The sequence below is a fragment of the Dasypus novemcinctus genome, chromosome 5, assembly GCF_030445035.2.
Source record: "Dasypus novemcinctus isolate mDasNov1 chromosome 5, mDasNov1.1.hap2, whole genome shotgun sequence".
NCBI lineage: Eukaryota > Metazoa > Chordata > Mammalia > Cingulata > Dasypodidae > Dasypus > Dasypus novemcinctus.
Window position 1 is genome coordinate 21,883,041 of NC_080677.1, and position 19,732 is coordinate 21,902,772.

General features: G+C 40.5%; 1 protein-coding gene across 7 annotated transcripts in view; it reads left to right on the top strand.

Moving 5' to 3' along the window:
* ELMO1 (engulfment and cell motility 1) overlaps window positions 1-19,732 on the top strand; it is a 559,155-nt gene that overhangs the window by 184,540 nt on the left and 354,883 nt on the right. For all 7 annotated transcript variants that reach the window (XM_058296771.1, XM_058296773.2, XM_058296772.2 and 4 more), the window contains exons 8-10: window positions 6,100-6,199; window positions 13,402-13,553; window positions 15,423-15,501. In XM_058296771.1, coding sequence (XP_058152754.1) covers window positions 6,100-6,199; window positions 13,402-13,553; window positions 15,423-15,501 — 331 coding nt within the window. The remainder of the gene's footprint in view (window positions 1-6,099; window positions 6,200-13,401; window positions 13,554-15,422; window positions 15,502-19,732) is intronic.

The following is a 19,732-nucleotide window of genomic DNA, read 5'->3' on the forward strand; positions in this document are numbered from 1 at the left end:
AAATTGACTTCATTATAAAAAAAGTTCATGCAAAAAAATTGATATCACCGGTGAATTCTATTGTATATTTGTAGAATGAATTATCTACACAGATGCTTTCAGAAAATAGAGGAGGCATAAACACTTTCAACTCATTTTTATGAGGCAGTATATGATAGCAAAACCTGGTAAGGACAATATAGGGAATAAAAATATAGACCAATGTCTCCAATGAACAGGGCTGCAAAAAATTCTCAGCTATGTATTTACAAATAGAATCCAGCAATATATAAAAAGGATAATCCAATGTAACCAATAGGGTTCACCACAGAAAATGTTCAGCATTTGGAAATCAATGTGATTCAGTGTTTGGCAAACAAAGGGGAAAAGTTAAGGAGAAAAAGCATCTTAATAGAGGCAACCCCCCCCCCCCCCCCCATTTTGTAAAATCCAACGTCCATTAACATTAGCAAGCTAGTAATAGAAATGAACTTCCTCAACCAGATAAAGGCCATTTTACTTACTGATGAAAGACTGAATTCTTTCTCCCTAAATACTGGGAACAAGGAAAATATGTTTGCTCTCTCTTGTTCTATCCAACATTGTACTGAGCTCTTAGCCATTGCAGCAAGTCAAGAGGGAAAGCAAAGGTACAGTGATCAGAAAAGAAGTCAAACCACTTCTATTCATAGAAACAGAAAATCCTAAGGAATCTACAAAGAAGCAGTTAGATCTAAACAGTGAATTTAGCAAAATATCAGCATTCAATGTCCATTTATAAAAACCAGTGCATTTTTTGTTGTTTTTTTTCCTTTATTTTTCTTTCCAAAACATTTTTATATATTAAAAGCAAAGTGGAAAATGAGCATTTAAAATTTCTATTTACAGAATGTCAAAAGAGAATAGTATTACTAGGAATAAATTTAAGAGAGGTACAATAGCTGTACTCTGAAAAGTGCAGTGTATTGCTGAGAGAATTTAAAGAAGACCTAAATAAGCAGAGAGAGATACCATTTTATGCATTAGATGGCTCAATATTGTGAAGAAATCAATTCTCCCCAAATTAATCTATAGATTCAATGTAATGTCAATGTTTTTTTGGTATGATTTTTAGAAATCACTAGCAGATCCTGAAATTTACATGAATTGCATAGGAACTAAACAATCTTAAAAAAGAACAACACAATTGGAACTTTTCACTGACTTTAAGACTTACTATACAGTTCGTTATCAAGATATGCTATTGGGAAGTGGATATGGCTCAAGTAGCTGGGCACCTGCCTACCACAGGGGAGGTCCCAGGTTTGGTTCCTGGTGCCTCCTAAAAAAGATGAGCAAGATGGCAAGTTGATGCAACAAAATAACACAGATGCAACCAAGAGATACAGTGATGAAACACAATGAGAGACACAACAAACAGAGCAGATGTGGCTCAAGCAATTAGACACCTCCCTCCCACATGGGAGGCCTTGGGTTCGGTTCCTAGTATTTCCTAAAAAGAAAACAAGCACACAATGAACAGACAAGGAGCAGACAGGAAGTGTAAACAATGAGGGGGAGAGAAATAAATAAATTTTCAAAAAAATAAATATTAAAAAAAAAAGACAGTATGCTATTGATATAAAAGGATAGACAAATAGATCAGTGGAATAGAATAAAGAGTTCAGAAATTGACCTCTACTTAATTTTCAATGATTCTGAAGGCTAAGGGTAATGTTTAAGGGTGATTTAGAAATCCATACATTGCAGTGTAGGTAAATTATATATATACACACACATATATAATACATGGAAAACTCAGAGAAGGGGCAAAACTATATCCATTAATTTTCATAATTTAAGGATATATTCAATACAAATTATTGCTTGCTATAAAAGTGGCATTTATTTACATCTTTTCTCCATCCCTGTATTGGGCTTGCCACCCCAATAAATATTTCCCCAAGGAATGGTTCAGAAGCACTATTATTTTATAAAATTAGCAGCCTAAATGGAAACGCTTGTTTGGGGATTGGCTGAGTTTTGTTAGAAGAAAGGTGGGTTTCTACTGAGTTGAGGAGAAACATTTATTTGAATCATTCCAGCACACATGGTATGTTGGCTTTGACAGTCCCTCTCTACCAGCATGTAAAGCTTGCAGCCTGCTTAATTTGTGGCAGCCAGTACGGCAAAATCTTTAGCTTAGCACTTTATGAAAAACAAACAAACAGACCAAACAAATAAACGCCCCTGCAAGGGCCATGTGGTGACTTTATACTTGTAATTCTAGCCTCGATCCTCTGCACCTGGCATTGATTTCAGAGCTAGGACCCTGCCTTCTGCCCTCCCTATTTGGAGCTGGAATCCCTCCTCTAGGAGTAGAAATGAACACCAGTGTCTGGGTTCGATAAGAGCTTTTCAAAAAAAACTCCATCATAGAAACCTCCACCCAGCGAACAGTTATCAGGAATTGTGTGTGTATGTGTGTGTGTGTGTGTGGTCATTAGATGAACCAAGCACACAGGACTCGCCCTCTGGCACCTCAGTTGTGATGTAAAGAAGCTTTTCTCTCAGTTATCAATCATTTACTCTAATGGGTAATGGAAAAGCACAGAAAGCCCTATCTGCGGTCTCAGACATGGTGCTCCACCTCATTAGCAACTGTGGAGTGCGAAATCCTGATCCCAGTCCAGCTTTGAGATATGGAAAGCAAATGATACTTTTTCTCCTTCTCTGCGTCTTTCTTCAATGGTCCCTGCAGCCTGTTTTAGGAGTCTGCAGGCGTAGTAGCTCCGGAGCATCTTAGTTAGAGAAGTTGACTATTCCGATTCTACTGAGACCGTTCGGGTATGGTTCTTTTGAGCAGATAGCTAGGGGGCGGCCATTTTGCCTTTGAATCATTGGAGAGCATACATGTAATTTATCTTTTGCTTCTAACACAGCTCATGAAGACTAATGTCATCTGTATTCTCAGTTTCAAACAGGTAACAGGGGATTTAAAGAAGAGCTTGAGTCCAGTAATGTGCATAGATAGTCCTTTGCAACTTCCGGCTCTTCCCTTGCCGGAATCATGGAGACAGGTTTTTGCACTTTGTGCAGGTGACAGATGCCATCCTCCAGTGTCATGTATAGTGGATCTCTTAGCATTTGAGGCTTTTAGTGCTGGGAATAAGCAAAGGGGGACTGTTAGTCATTATATGAGTTGTTATTCTTCCTCTTTTGAAGTGAAAAAAACAACTGGCTAATAATGTTTGCTATTAATACTATTAATTAGTATATAATAATGATTTTCTAGTAATACTGATGCCCAGCTAGTCTATTAATAAATCTTCCTAATTGCTTTTATTACCTGGCTCTCTTGTTTACCTGCGGCAATTTCTTTTTGTTGTGGTCTGATTTTCTTCTGACTGATTGTCTGTAGACATAGTCATTCTGGTTTTCTTTTTTGCTACTCTTTTTAATTCATTTTTTCCCCACCCTCCTTTCTAATTTTGTTTTCTCCTTAAAGAAAGTTTGTGTTCTGGCTTGAAATTTCTTTCTGAGGCCTGATCCTCTGATGCCATCTAGGGGCACCTGCAGGATTTGGGCTGTCCACCTGTGGCTCTGCTACGCCTGTGTGTTGGCTGCTTTTCAATCAGGCACTGGAGAGTTTAGTGACCCCTGCATTTTTTTTTTTTTTCTGGCTGCAAGGATAGAGAATCTTTGCTACAATGAAGGCACAGGCACTTGAAAGTCATGGGCTTAGTTCACCCTTTAAAAGTCCCACTTTTGAATCTGAGCCTCCTCTTGACATAGAGGTGCAATGGACACAACCAATCCAATGTCCACATAGAAGAGGTGGCATTGGATTGGGAAAAGTGGACATGGTGGACGATGGGTATGGGGAAAGGCAGGAAGAAATGAGAGGTGGAGGCGTCTTTGGGACATGGAGCTGCCCTGGATGGTGCTTCAGAGGTAATCACCGGACATTGTAAATCCTCACAGGGCCCACTGGATGGAATGGAGGAGAGTATGGGCCATGATGTGGACCATTGTCTATGAGGTGCAGAGGTGCCCAAAGATGTACTTACCAAATCCAATGGATGTGTCATGATGATGGGAACGAGTGTTGTTGGGGCTGGGAGAGGGGGGGTGGGGGGGGGTGGGGTTGAATGGGACCTCACATATATATTTTTAATGTAATATTATTACAAAGTCAATAAAAAAAAAAAGTCCCACTTTTGCATCATGCTGATGGCTGACACACACCTAGTGCTTGTGGGTTGGCTCACCCTGGTCTGAGGGTGTGCCCATTTCATGCCCCAGCAGCCAGCTGAGTCAGGGACCTTGCCTGCCACTGTCACCCTTGTCTTCTTCATTTCTGATAAATGAGGAAACTGAGGTGCACAATGCTTATGTAACTTGCCCGGTCAGAGTTGGAGGGGACCTGTGCTGTCAGATGCCAGAAGCTCCCCATTTCACCATTTCCCTAATATTCCGTCTCAGCCCCTCTGATCACAGCTGTCCAAGATCACCAGCCTTTCCTCAGAGCTGTTTCCCCCTTGGTAGGCGTCCTTCAACATCACAGCTTCTGAAGTGATGCAGAATTTCAAAGCTCGTTCGTCAGGCTGGGCTAGGAAGAAGGGAATTGCAAAAATGTTTTACAAGAACCTGTTATCTAGCCTATCATTTGAAAGCATATGGGAAGATTTAATCTAAACGTGCTAAGAGATTGTCATTGTAGGGCAGTACTCCTGCCCTCCATTACTGCCATAAGTGAGCCTGTTAATTAAAAATCTGAATAGCCAACACTAGTTTTTAAAAATCGAGCATTAAGTCAGTGGTTTATTATTATTTTTTTGCATACAGAGTAGAAATCTTGACTGCCCTAATTCAATATACTTGAGGAGAGAATACTTACCTTGTTGAGTTTTAAGTTAATATTTATTATGATAATATTTATTAATAGTTATCAAGGTGAGTTTTTGTTATTAAAGATAGTGAGTATTATAGTATTGTTTGAGAGCTCGAGGACCCAAGACGTTGTCTGACAAGGGCCACTGGGTGGAACAGTCTCAGAAAGACAGTTGTTTTATGAGAGCTCCCCTAATCTATTTGGATTTCTGAATCACACATTAGACCTGCCCCATAGCCTTCAGAATCCCAGCGAGACTGATGGCCAACAAGCACTCATGTCTCCATATATATTCCATAAAGCCAATTAGCTAAAGAAAAAAGTGCTGGCCAGTGCAATATAGAAATGAATGTGTTTTCTTACGTATGTTTGTATCTGTGTGTGAGTGTGTATGCACCCACAGGTAAAGGTCTATATAGACCACCTGAATCCTTTCCAAAATGCTAATACTCCTAAAAAATTATGTTAATCGGATACCCGTGGATAATAAAAGCAGCACATTGCCCTCTCTTAGTTGCTCCCTTATTTGCTGAAAGCTTTTCATGCCTATATGCTACCCACTTTACTTTTTTTTAAATTTATTTTTTATTGTCTTTTTTTTTAAAGATACATTGATCACACAAAATGTTACATTAAAAAATATGAGAGGTTCCCATATACCCCACTCCTCCTATATCAATGACCTCTTTCATTTGTGTGGCACGTTCATTGCATTTGATGAATAGATTTTGGAGCACTGGGACACCGCATGGATTATAGTTTACATTGTAGTTCACACTCTCCCCCAGTCCATTCAGTGGGTTATGGCAGGATATATAATGTCCTGCGTCTGTCCCTGCTATATCGTTCAGGACAACTCCAAGTCTCAAAAATGCCCCCATACCACTTAAAGTGCTCTGCAAGGCTCCCTGTGGTTAGAGAGAGATTACGAGCCCATTTGTCAGCTGAGAAAACAGAAGCTCAGGGAGATGAAGTGAGCTGCCGGATACAACACAGCTTGCCAGAGCACAAGCCGAGGTGAACCCAAGTTGTCTGCCTTGGAATCCCCACCTCATCTCAGTGATGTGGCCATGCCGCCTTCCCGCTCACGGGTGTTTCCAAGGACGTTGTTCTGGCCCAGCGGCCCACCCCCAGTGCTCTTTTTGAGCTCTGCCTAAATGCACTGTTGGATAGCTTTCTTACTGTTGTATCTTGCCTGCTCCCAGCGTTTGAACCCCCTAACTTGCTGTGCTTCTCGTGTTTCCCAGCTTTGGAGACATGCTGTCCTTCACGCTGACGGCCTTTGTGGAACTGATGGACCATGGCATAGTGTCATGGGATACGTTTTCAGTGGCGTTCATTAAGAAGGTAATGCAGATTGTCATCTCCCAGGCTTCAATGACTTCCTTCTGTCACAGATTTTTCTTTCTCCCTGCTTTGAGGGTATTTTATAATTCTTTCCTTTAGTTCATTATGTTAAAAGGTGGGTGTGGTCTGGATAGTATTGTATGTGTGGGAAATCGAGTGCTCAAATTCTATGTGAAAATGACATGTTCTGCTCTCACAGGACTCCTAAGAGAATTCATGAGACTCCATAGTCAAGAGGTGATCAGATTGCCATGCAGTGAATAACCACACAAGCTTCTGCTGCTTCCCTGCAGAGGACTAGATTGGTTTCGAAACCTATGTACAGATCCTACTCTTCTTCCTGAACCTTCTGCTCCCAACCTGCCCTTCAGGGGAAGAGAGAGGCAAAGGATATTGATTTCCTACTTGCTTCGATTTTGAGTAGTGATTTAAGAGAAGGAGGAGTGCTGGGTCCCTGCCTATTAAGGAAGAGTAACCCTAATTACTTGTAATCATGGTGCAGTAAATGTCTTGGGCATCAACCAGTAACAGTAGCTGCTCCTTCTTTGGAAGGAAGTTAATAAAGGGGTGGGCAAGATGTCCTTGGCGTGGGGACAGAGGGGAGAACATCTCTGGCTTTCCTGCAACCGAGTTGTAATGAAGAGAAGCCTGTAAACGTAAAATTGTTTCCATTCTTCTGATAAAAAAATAAATAGCCCTGGCCTTGTGCCTCTATTACACTTGGTATTGAAATAATGGATTAGTACTATTTATTACTTTATCAACATGTTTTTTCCTGTCTTTTATAAATTTATTGGCCTTTCTGTTAGGCTTTAGGAATGAAGAGACATTTGGAACTCATAAATTTATTTTGTAAGTATAGATTCTTGGGAGGCGTCATCCAGAATTTCAATGATTCTGTGCAAAAGATAGAAAACCATAGCAAAATCCAGTGAGCCACATGTGATAAAATGACAGTCCAGTTATCAAAGCTGAGAAATTAACATTGGTACAATACTGTTGCCTTTATTTGATTCCACCAGTTTTTCTATTAATTTCTATTTTTCTTTGGTGAAGGATCCAATCCAGGGTCCCACATTGCATTTAGTTGTCCATTCTCCTTAGGCTTCTCCCATCTGTGACAGTTACTCAGTCTTTCCTGACCATGACACTTTTGAAGATACTGGTCAGTTATTTTGGAGAATAACCTTCAATTTGGTTTTATCGGACATTTTCTCATGGTTAAATTAAGGTAATGCGTTTTGGCAAAAATACCATCAAAGTGATATGCCCTGCAAATTTTAGAGGTCCGCAAGTCCACCCTTACATTTGATACTTTAAGAGACTCCCAGAACTCACGAAATACTCATTTTGGTTTGTGACAGTGAAAGGATGCAGATTAAAATCGTCCAAGGGAAGAGGCACATGAGACAGAGTCCAAGAGAGCTCCATGCTTGGAGTTTCCAGTTGTCCTCTCCCAGTGGAGTTGTAGGCAGCACTAACTTCTCAACAACTGTGTGACAATATGCATAGAGTATTGCCAACCAGAGAAGCGCCCCCAAGCCTTGGGGTTTGGAGATTTTTTTGCGGCTTTGTCATGTAGACATGGTCGGCCACCTGTGTGGCTGGCCTTAACCTCTAGCCCTTCTGGAGGTTGAACACATGACCCAAAATATTATCATAGACTATCTGGCATGACCCAAGGCTCCTAAGTAAACACATATACTTTTCTCAGGCAGGACATTTCAAGGGGCTGAGAAATTGCCTCCCAGGAGCTGAGGACAAAGGCCAGAGCTTTCCCTGGGGGATTCATTTTTTCACTACCCAGCACAGCCCTTCTCTGTGCGTCGCAGTGGGGGTACACGATGTCAATATGTCATAGTAATGGCGACATTAACTTTGCTCTGTCGGTTGATGTGGTGTCTGCTGGATTTCTCCACTCTGAAGTTATTTCTTTTCCCTACAATCATTATCTCAGGGAAGATACTGTTATGAGACTTTTTAAATTGAAGGCCCGACACAGAGCCCCTCCTGTGCCAACGAGAGTGTTGGAAACAATAGGTCCCAGGTTAATGGCCCATTCAATGTTGCATTTTTACTTAAGATTGGAGTGGAGTGGGAACACAGGCCCTTCTTGACATACCGTTGAGTCCTCTTTCCTTACATATGTCCATAATACCAAAGGAGAAGAGTCAAGGGAATCAGGTAGAAAATACACAAAAAAGGAGGAGGTCTCTTTGCCTGTATTTGTCAATGGTATGAATTGGTAAAAGGAAAAGAAATGATTATGAACAAGAAAGCTGAGGAAATTCTGACCCATTATGGAGTACTTTCCTCTGTGGTGTCAAGGGATGGAAGCAGTAGATTATGAGAACAGAAAAGAAAGCTGCTGGATTCTGTTCTAGCGAGGCAAGTCCACATTGGAAGATACTGGGTTTTGTAGATTTTCTATACTTACAGAAATTTTAAACTCTGGATTTAAAGCAGGCCTTTCCGACTTCCAATTTGCCTTGCTTGTCTGTTATGAGCGCTTTTTTTCTCTTATATGAAGCAACAATATGGTGCTTAATGTCCGTTCTTTGAAATTATGTTTACATTCCCCCACATTGTATCTTTTGATGCCCACAGCAGTCCTGTCCAGAACAGAACAGATAGCTTGGTGGCTGCGGTGCAGAAGGAGGCTGCAAGGTAGCGGCTCCAGGAGGTGAAGCAAGGGGAGGGGACATCATCGGTCATCTAGTTCAGGCTCTTTCCCCCACTGCCATGCACCTGTGCTTTCAAGTGGTGGGAAGAATACTTACTGGAGCCTGGTTTAACCAGCCACTGGTCTTTGCAGCACTCCTTGACGTCGCTGGCAAAGCCAAGTGATTTCTACGGGTGTGTTCCCAAAGATCTTGTGGATGCCCCTGTCCAGTACTTACCACGTTTCTGTGATTTTTTTTTTTTTGTCCCTTTAATGGTCTCTCCCTCTAGACAGAGGGCCCTATGAGGGCGGGAGCACATTTTCCTCATGATTTTATCCTCAGGCCCTGGCACCTAGTAAGGCCTTGATGCATTTCTCTGAAATGAATGAATGGAATTTGCTTTAAAAGCCATTTGTGAAACTGTAGAACCTGAAGAAAAGAAGGAATAGTGGCACTATGCTTAATTATAATTCAAGTGAAATCACAGTTTAAAGAGTAGAAAGAAATTACAAAACTGTCTTTAAAAGACATGAAATATGGTCAGAGAAAATGACAATTACTTAATTTCCTAGCTACTTTCATTCACTGGAATTAAAACAAACATCGTGTTAAATATAAGGAAGCAAAGACTACCAGGCAGGGCAGTTTAAATAAAAAATTAAATATTTTCCTAAAAGGCAGTATATTATATATGTTTCATTTCCTCATTCCCAGACATTATACCTGCTTTGCATTACTACTTAGAGATCTCTTATATGAGTTCGAAAAATGATCATCAAAAAATAGCTTGACAATTGATATTTTTTGTAAGGTTAACTTTTTGTGTTCATCAGCTGGACCAGATTCAGCACTTTGACAACCCAGGAATTGTATGCAGGCAACTGTCCTCAAATGGAGCTTTATCTCAACAAAAATCAACTAGGAAATGCACGGACAAAAGATGCCTATTTCTGTGGTCTACACTTGGCTTCCTATTAATGCCAAATTCATACCACTTTGGAGAAATATTTTTTCCCTGCCAGCCCTTCTCCTTCTCTGCTACTTTATTTATTTTATTATGTGTGGATCTAGATACTAGTTTACAAATTTTGGATAAACAAATAACACGTTATTTTATAAATAACTCTGAAATAAATTCCTTGATGCCAGTATGCAGCGTTGTTGCTTTTTAAAAGACTTGGCTACTTAGGGAGAGGGTAGGAAGACATGGAGAAGAAAGAAAGGGAAATAAAAAAGAACTTTCTGTTATGAGCTGGTTTTCCTCTAGCCAAGTATAACATCAGTGCCTTCTCTTGGAAGGAAAATTACATACAAACACTCTTGAAACATTATCTCTGCAGGAGGGCCTGACTCAGTCTGCAAATGTTTTTAGTGCCTAGACAAACACCCAGCCATGGTCTAAGCCAGTTTGGTTCAGAGACCCAGTAATATTTGCCTCTTAAATTTTTGAGAGATTTATGGGCTTTTACGAAGATAACTTAAAATACTGGAGTGGAGTTATGCTATCCGTCGTTCTTATAGATTTTGATAAGTTGAAAGAATTTCAATATCTCATTCTAAGTGATTCTTAGAAGAGTATATGTGATTTTAGAAGTTTGTGTTGTTGATTTGTGATGCCCTTTACCTTCTTAAAAGTCACCCAAATATCCCTCTGCATTATAAGGTAACATTTTTAAGTGAATAAGGAGTACATGAAGGCAGTATATACAATTATAGCTACCTCCTCTTTTCCTTATGATACAGGCCTCCTTTCAAAAAGCTGCACTCACCTGGGCCAGCCAAAAGTGCAGTGATGGCTTTGGGAGAAATTTAAAGGCAAAGGAAGTCTCTAATGTAATCATTTGAGGGATAAGGGGAATTGAAATTTAACCAGACCATTTATAACCTTCTATAGCTATACCAAGGTCTATAGTTTTCAAACAGGTCATAGGGAATGACAGATTGTACATTCACTTACAAGGGGTCTATCTCTAGTGTTTTGGGGAAAGACAGTTATTAATGAGCTTAAACGAGCCCTGATGCCTTGGCTATTAATATTCATTATGTGAAAATATTGGATCCTTTAAATGTCCGGTTAAAACCACCAACAGACAAAGGCAAGAAAAAAAGTTGCTTAGAAAAACAGCTAGTATCTACTCCAGAGGTGTAGCTGGAAGACTCCTGAGTGCCAGGTGTACTGTGTGAAACACTCAATATGGAACACACTTTCAGATTGCCGAAATGATAGGTTCTCTATGTCAAGGAAGAGGCTATAAATGTATAGCATATACAAATAGATTATGGATGTGGGATATAAATATGCCTGGATTAAGCAAAGACCACAGACTATTATTTTACCACGAAGGCACGGGCCCACTGGGGGCAGGAGAGAGTCATACTTTGTAGAGAAGTTTAAAACCCCTTATAGAAGATATCCTTCATATCAAAAGTGCTGAGAATTGTGATTGAATTTTTTGAGAAGGGAAATGTCAAAGGATATTTACAGAAGTAAAGGGTAAATTTCCAGTACAGGGAAAATGTGAATATAGAGGGAACCGAAGAAGATGCTGTTTCAGTAACCCAGGAATGAGTTAGATGAGTGGGCCAGTGTTGCCCATGTCTATGCATCAAGTGGGACACACCTCAAATGAGTCCACAGGGGTAGCGATTAGGAAACCGAGACTATTAATCACTGATCATTACATCACACTTGGAAAAGGGTGCTAACTGGGAAGGAAAGAGTCAGATGACAATGAGTGTGATTTTCAGTCCATTTCATTTTAGGCTTTGATGTCATATCCAAAGGGAGGTGTCCTACTGGATGCCAAAATTAAGCACTTAATGTCCTTCATAGTAATTGCCTTTTTTCTGTGCTAGCCTATAAGTGTCTTAGAGTTAAAAATTACATGTTTCTTGCGTATCCTCTATTTTCAGATCCTAGGAGAACAGGCTGTTGTATGGCATACAATCAGTATTATGCTTGAGTGAATGAGTAAATATAGAATGATTGATAAAAAGGGATGAAGACTTGGGGGAGGAGGAAGTTTGACAATTTCAGCAATAGGCTCTCAGGTAGGAATCCATTTGGTGTTTTAAGACTTAAGGCTCATCAAAATTTAATAAATCATGCCAAGAAGGGGAGCCTGGAAGGAGGAAGGAATTAATGCAGAGAAAATCGGATGTATTTTCAATGAACTTCTTCTTGAGGATCTTTGGTTTCCTAATCCATGTCAAGAATTGTGCTGGGAAAATGGAAAATGGAAAATGGTTAGGGGAAGGGAGCAGTGAAAGAATTTATATTCTTTTTAGACAAGGCATAAATTAAGTATTAAGCCACAAACAGAGTGAGGATAATTGACTTTTTGCCAGAGGTCATTGGTGGCCTTAGCCCAGTAGACTGGGTGTCGTGGAGCAAGCTGTGGGGAGCATGGCAGGGGTGTCAACATGTTGGAAGAGTTTATTAGCTGTGAGAGGAGCTTAAGGAGTCTTTCGAGAATCTTAGAATTCTCATACTCTTCCTGTAGTTTGTATTATAAAACAATAGCTTGTTGGAATATAAAATCATAATGTCACTCTACTTCTTCAGGCCACTGATTTCCTACCACCTGAGGTCTCAGTATACCTGAGGGCAGGCAGGGTTAGCAGGCAGGGGTGTTGGTATCTGCAGCTCCATCGCAGCTCTCACCAGGGAGTCATTGGGCTGGAGACAATTGGGATGGTAAGTGGAAGTTGCCATGGGTGCACTTGGAACATTATCATGTATGGAAATGCAGAGAAGAGATGGATGGAACCATAGGAAGGGAGAAATTAATGTCTACGGAGAGAAGGAACAAGTTTCTATTTGTGATGGAACCTATTGATTTAGCTTTTAAGAAAGCAACCATTATGTTGATATAATAATAGCCTTTTAGTGTGTGTTGTCAGCAGACAGTAATACCATTTAATGAGGCCTCTAAAATAAAAGCTTTATGGTATTCATGTGTTTGGATTGCCATGATCCATTACTCTAGGCTTTTTTTTAAACTTCCCTCTTAACTTTGTGATTTATTATGTTTATGGTTTGAGTGACTATTCTTTAGGTGATCTTTTTTAGAGTTTAAACTATTATTTTAACTTTTAGCACTGCTAGTTTAAATGTTTTCCTGTCTGCTAAATTTGAGAGTGACGGAAATTTATTTTAACTGTGAGAAATCAGAAGAGCGGGGAAAAGAGTTTTTGGTTAAGATATAGGAAGGAGAGTAGCCAGCGACTGAAAAGTTGCCAGTTGAGTTGTGTTGACAAGTATGATTTCTGTAAGGAACATAATATGAACATGAAAGCCATTGTGTGGATGCATGGAAGAGGAATGGTTATTAGTGGAATTATAGAGCTAGGGTGCAAATAGTGTTTTGTAATGATGTCAGGAACAATCAGTGTGGACTCTGTTCTTTGCTCTTCTGCTGTGATTCCAGGGTCATTGCACCTCCAATGCCTGGTTCCCTGTTTCCTTTCTTTGCTCCCACCATGTGTCTCTGCTCTGCTTAGCACGGGCAGTCAATCGTGTCTCACTTGGCTTTTCAGATAGCCAGCTTTGTGAACAAGTCAGCCATAGACATCTCCATCCTGCAGCGGTCCTTGGCCATCTTGGAGTCAATGGTACTCAATAGCCATGACCTCTACCAGAAGGTGGCACAAGAGATCACTATTGGCCAGCTAATCCCTCATCTTCAAGGGTAAGTAAACATACCAACACCCAGTGGGGAGGGGGGCATAGTGCCCCAGGAAGCATTTAGTATTGGTTTCATTAAATGTGCTGGAAAGAATCTCAATTTGGCATGTAACCAAACCGTGTACCGTGCTTGCCCCACTTCACCCTGCAATAGCACCCTGTCTTCCACATGTCCCCACCACTCAATGAGTTCGTGTTTGTTCTTGACACTGTTCTCTCCCCATGCCTGGCCCTTAGTAAACTCTTAGTTTCAATGAGTGTTGGTAGACAGCGGCAGAGTTAACTCTTAATAAGACAAAAATAGGACGGTTTGTTCTCTTAAGTTCTCAAGAGAGTCACTGACCATGTAAGGTTCATATTTTCTCATAGAATGAGTATTTTCAGGTCAATTAGGCTTTTTCGTTTTAGGTATCAGAGAATGAAACTGGGGCCTCATATATGGGAAGCTGGTGCTCAATTACTGAGCCACATTGGCTTCCCTGAACTGTTTTTTTTTTTTTTTTTGTTCGTTTTGCTTGTTGTTTGCTTTTGTTTTTTCAGGAGGCACCAGGAACTGAACCTGGGGCCTCCCATGTGGAAGGCAGGCACTCAATCACTCAAGCTACTTCTGCTCTCCCATCAATTAGACATTTTTAAACACAGGCCATTTTCTTTCTTAGCTAGGCTCATGGTGATCACAATGACCTTCTTTTGTATTTTATAATAAATGTGTTTTCTCCCATCAGACTTGGGCTATTAGGTCGAAGTCAGACAGCTGCCCCAGCAGCCTGCAGACTTTGGGGCATCTTCCCTTCTCCCCTCTCTTAGGTTACTAGTGAGATTGCCTCTGATGATATTGAACTGAGAAGGGCCCTACTGTACAAGCTACATATTAAGTTAAAATATTTTGGGTTGCAGGTAGCCACAAACATCATGGGCTAGTTCACACAGGAAAGGGAGTTTATGAAGAAACCTCCTCTTAGGGCAGGGGTACTTAACCTTTTTTATTCCATGGACCCCTTTGTTGGTCAGGTGAAAACCACAGACCCCTTACTAACTCCACACTATACTGTGCACTATTTAATAAATATATCACACTCGCACCAACATGTCCCCACATAGTGTTGTTGTTTTTTTTGAATTTCAATTCAAGCTCGCTGACCCCGGGTTTGAAACCCCTATCTTGGGGAGACCATATTTGCTTGTCCAAGGCCACACAGCCAGCCTGTGGTGAACTAGGGTTTAAATCCTGTCCTGCCTGACACCAAAGACCTTCTTCTAAGCTCTGCCTCCCTAACCTGCCCTAAGTTATCTCTACATTTAACGCACAAGCCTCTCCTCTTATTTACTATTTGCCATGTGGCTTACAGGGAAAAAGTGCATTCGATGCTTCATTTAGAATTTATGGTTTCTTTCTGGTGAAAAGTAACCTTATAAATACAAATGCCTGTTTCTCTTATTATTAAGAAGTTTTCTAATTGGAGCTATATTTTAAAAATATGAGTATTTCCATGAAGACAAAGCTGTTTCCTTTATAATAAGCCCAGAATTGTGAGGACACCCCAAACAACTCTCGGCTATACTTTATGCATCAGATAGAAAACTACAGACACACATGTAAATCACTACCTCTCCCGAGTTTACGTTCTTAATCCTGATAAAAGAGAAGGGGGGATGGCCAGCTGGCTGCCTGTACTTTCTGAATGCTCTCCTGTGAGCAAGGTACTGCTGAGCCAGTGAGATTAGCGGTGTTCTTGATTGGTGAAATATGTTCTCAGTGCTGACTATAGTTTTCTAGATTCTGCCCTTCTCGCTCACCTGTTTTTAGGGGTGGTGACTTTAAGTTTGACTCTGAGGTAGCCCCTTCTGACTCTTTATTATTCTGTCTTTACAGGACCGATCAAGAAATCCAGACATACACCATCGCAGTGATAAATGCACTCTTTCTCAAGGCCCCTGATGAGAGGAGGCAGGTACGTTGCATTTCCTTCGTCTTAAGAACATTGCAAGGGCGGGAAACCTTTTGGTGCAGAGAAACCCTCTCCTTCCTGCCCTGGGGACGCTTTGGCTTCTCTGCTGCTCTGCCCACCGGTGGTGCTCCAGAGCAGTTGTGCTCTCCCACTTGGCCAGTCAGCCTGAAATCCTTGACAAAGACGGTGGGAACAGGGTGGAAATGGGCAATCACTTGTCTGATGAAGAATGCCAGGGGTATTCCAGTGTCATTTGATCAAGTGAAATGCCCTGTAGATGCTCAGCACAAAGATGAAAGTGTTGCTGCTGCATGGAAGCCCATTTGGAAGCCCCTGTGATCCTCCCTTATTTCAGTGGATCTTCTCTGAGGAAGGGTGATGCTGTCCCCATCTTCCTGATGAGGAAAACTGAGACCTGGGAGGTGTAATGATTTACTGAGGGCAGTGTGCAGTGGCAAGGGGAGGAGGACAGGAGAAGAAATACGCAGATTGCTGCCCCTGATTCAGGAAACTGTTGGTATGTCAGAGGTGCTCTTTGCTTTACGATATCTCTTCTGCTCTTGTGTGGATATGGTTGGGGATGCTAGAGCAGTCCACTTCCCCTCCTCTGTATAAACAAGCAAAGGGAGCCCATTCAATATACAGCTAGTAAGCCTCACCTCGTAAAGACTCTCCTTTATCAAGTAGCTGTTTAGCCTCTTCTTCAACTAGGAGTAGGACCACTGTAGAATAGGCTGTGGAATTTTGTGACGTCTTGGGATAGAACTAAGACGTCAAAATGCATTCATGTTTTCCATTTCACATAACACAAACTGGGTTACCATGGTCACAGGTCATTTCATTTTTAAAACTTGGGTGGAAATACAAGATAGTTCAATCATCAGAAAGTATACTGGGGAGCTCTACTGAATCCTATCAAGAATTTTGCTTTTATTTTTGCCAAGGATTTTAAACCTCAGTGACTAAATAAATGTGAATGTTTTGGAATTATTTAGAACGATTTGCTCATTCCTGGGGTTGGAGGAAGGGCCACATTTGCCCAATGAGCTGAGTCACGTTAGGATTTTCTATGAGTTCATTTTGGTGTTGTTGGCAGCCAGGAGGTGCCTGACCTCCTGGAGATGTACTCAGGCTGGTTTTATTATGTATGTGTGCATGTGTTTGTTTATTGAGGGTGGCTTTGCAGATCTTAGGTGGGATCACGGGTAGGGCTCCTCCTTTGATGTTTGTATCTCAATCCTGAGCTCATGATAACTCCTAAGCAGCCTAGCAGATGGCCTGGCAGCTCTCACTATGTGCAAGAGCAAACCATGATCCTTCTACTGTCCAAACTGGGAACTCTGGCCGAACCACGTGGTGGCTGAGTGTAGAGTGGTGGTCAGGAGACCCATGTTGTGGTTGTACCCTCTCTCCATCTGCAGAAGAATAATTAGGATTAAAGGAAATAAAATTTCATCTCCTTATCCCCAGTGCTATGATTTCACTTGGATTCCCGAGTCTAGAAATGGGTAATAAAATGCATACACTTTGCTCCCAAGTGCTAATTAATTGGTTGAATTGGACTCAGATAACCATGGAAAAATAGGGAATCAGGTGCCAATCTGTACTGACTCCAGGACAATTGATAACCATGAAAATGTAATGAAATGCTGATATAACATTAGGTTTGGTTCTGTGATTCAAATCTGTTTTTTAAAATTATGCATTGAGACTGACATGACACAATTTGCCTATATATTACTATAATAATAATAGTAAACCCACAGAGCAGTCTAATAACTTTAATCCATTTAAAAGAAGAATCCAGCTGAAGAAAGAGTGTATATAATATGGCAGAAAATCTACAAAGTTTTGTATGACTAACTCAGTCTTGGACATAAAGTTATCTACAAGGTAGTTACTTGCTCCTAGAAAATTATTGGATTTTATAAATTGTGTTGAAGTTAAGATGATCTGAAGAATGTTGTTTTTTAAGACAAAAGGAGTGTTTTTAAAAGTGTGTTTTGATTTTCAGTGAGCTGAGAGTTAGCCCTAAAAACGAGTTCAGGTTCATCATGAGTGAAAGTTAGTTTGACATTATTTTTTGAAAGTGAATGGGGGCTTATGAAGATTAAGTTAATTGGTGAGATCACCTGGGTTGCTATAGATTACACTAACAGCTGAGAGTTCCTCTTTTATCTGGACGGCTAAAAGAAGGAAGAAGTGTTAGCTGGCTCAAATTTGACATTGCCATTGTTGTTGGCATATGGTTTGACAAATTAGAAGTTCTGAATTTTTTTGGCAAATAGGAAAATTGACCAGTCTGCCACTGGCGATTATATCAATGAAGTTTACCATGTCCCAGGCAGTGTTCCCTGTTTTACAGTTTTATTTCATTTAATTATTATTTCAAGAGGCGACCTTACTCTCTCCATTTTTAAAATGAGGAAATTGAAGCTCAAAGGGAGTAACTGCGGTGAGAGCTGGTCAGTCAGAGCTAGATTCCAACCCAACCCACACTCTTACTTTCAAAGTACCCCAAACAAGGAGAATTCTTCTTACTCAGGATTTCTTTTCATTTGCCAAGTAAAGAACTCCCTGAAGCCTGAAAGACACCAAGCTCATATTCTTACCTAATTAGATTAAAATATAATCTCAACTGTTACTTTATTGGATTTAAAGCCTTATTTCTTTTAAGCCTTCAGGATATTGGATAGATTCCACTCCAGTCTAAAACTTTTATTTCACCTCGCTTTTCTGACTGGGGGCCAGACCCATTCGTAGAACTCCATTATTTGGGTTTTCACTGTTTTTCAAAACGTTTTCAAAATTCTTCATTTTTCAAAAACGAATGAATTTGAAGGGACTTGAAATGCCCACACTTTTATTTCTGCTTTACTGAAGAAATTTGCCTCCCCAGTCAGCTCTTTTTACTTGGCAGGCAGACTCCGCTTTTTTTTCTCTCTCTCTCTCTTGCGTTCAAGAGAATGGACGTGGCATGGTGCTGGGTCTTGAAGGTACAGCTTCCTGTCCTGCAGAACCGCCCCCCCAACAACGTTGGCTTCCTGGAAGCCAGGGATGGCCCTGGGGACCCACTCCTACAGGTTGTGGGAGATTCTCCATTTCCCTGCCCTGGTTCAGGTCTGCAAAGGAAGAAGGGGGGTGTGCCATTCTTTTGTGGGGCTTGGGGTTGCTAATAGGTGAGCAGGTAGATCTTTATCACTGCTTGCTGTTATTCAGTTTACCATTTTAATGGCATTTTGGGGAGAGGGGGGAGATCCCTTCCCAAATTTCTCTACGAATATTTATGGTTTTGATAAGCATGCTCTACAAACAACTTTTTAGTGAAAAGATTTCGTAGAAAAATCAGAAAATACAGTTTGAAAGGAAGAAGTTTTAAAGACTCCGGTAATTGCATCCCCAGAGAACAATGACAACCACTCACTGGGTAACTTTCATGATGCTGGTTCCTGCTTTGCTCTATGCAGATACTCTCCTACGTTTTACCATTTTTTCCCCACCATATGTGTGCATACTATAAACTCTTTAATAAATTATTTTTAAATAAACAATACTTTGTAGACATCTTTCCATGTCAATGTTATGTCCATATGTACTTTTTATATCATTTTAATGCTATAAAATATTCCCCATGGATGCTCAAGTTTACTCATACAATTTCCTAATATTGGACAAAAAAATTCCATGATGTGGATATGGATTCTGCCATTTTCTCTCTGATCAAGCTCTTTGATCTTTAAGAAGCTAGTATAAAATATCCATTCATTCCTTTATCAAAACGTTTGTTGTCTGCTCTGTGCCAGACCTTGTGCTCTGGACTTGGAATACAAAAGTGAATAACACATTCTCTGTGCCTTTGAGGTGTCCAGTGTCTTATTAAGAAGATAAATATTATAAATAAACAATTACATTTGCTCAAGTAGATGTTGGGGATATATTCTCACCTTTTAACTTATTTTAAAATCTCACAAATCAATAGGCCAAAATAGGCACAGAGTTGTTTTCTTTTTTCTTCCTTATTTCATGGAAAATTTTTTGTTTCAGTTGGGTAACAATTTCATCTTATTAAAGAAAAGAAATTATAAAGAACTCTGTGTTCCTAAGAGCTTTTTGCCTGTTGCCCATCAAGGAAAAAAAACAATGGCTCTTTTTATCTAGACGAGGAAGATAGGAACAGTAATGGGGCACGTTCCTTCTGGATTGCCATTTAATTTGTCTGAATGTGTCACTGCCC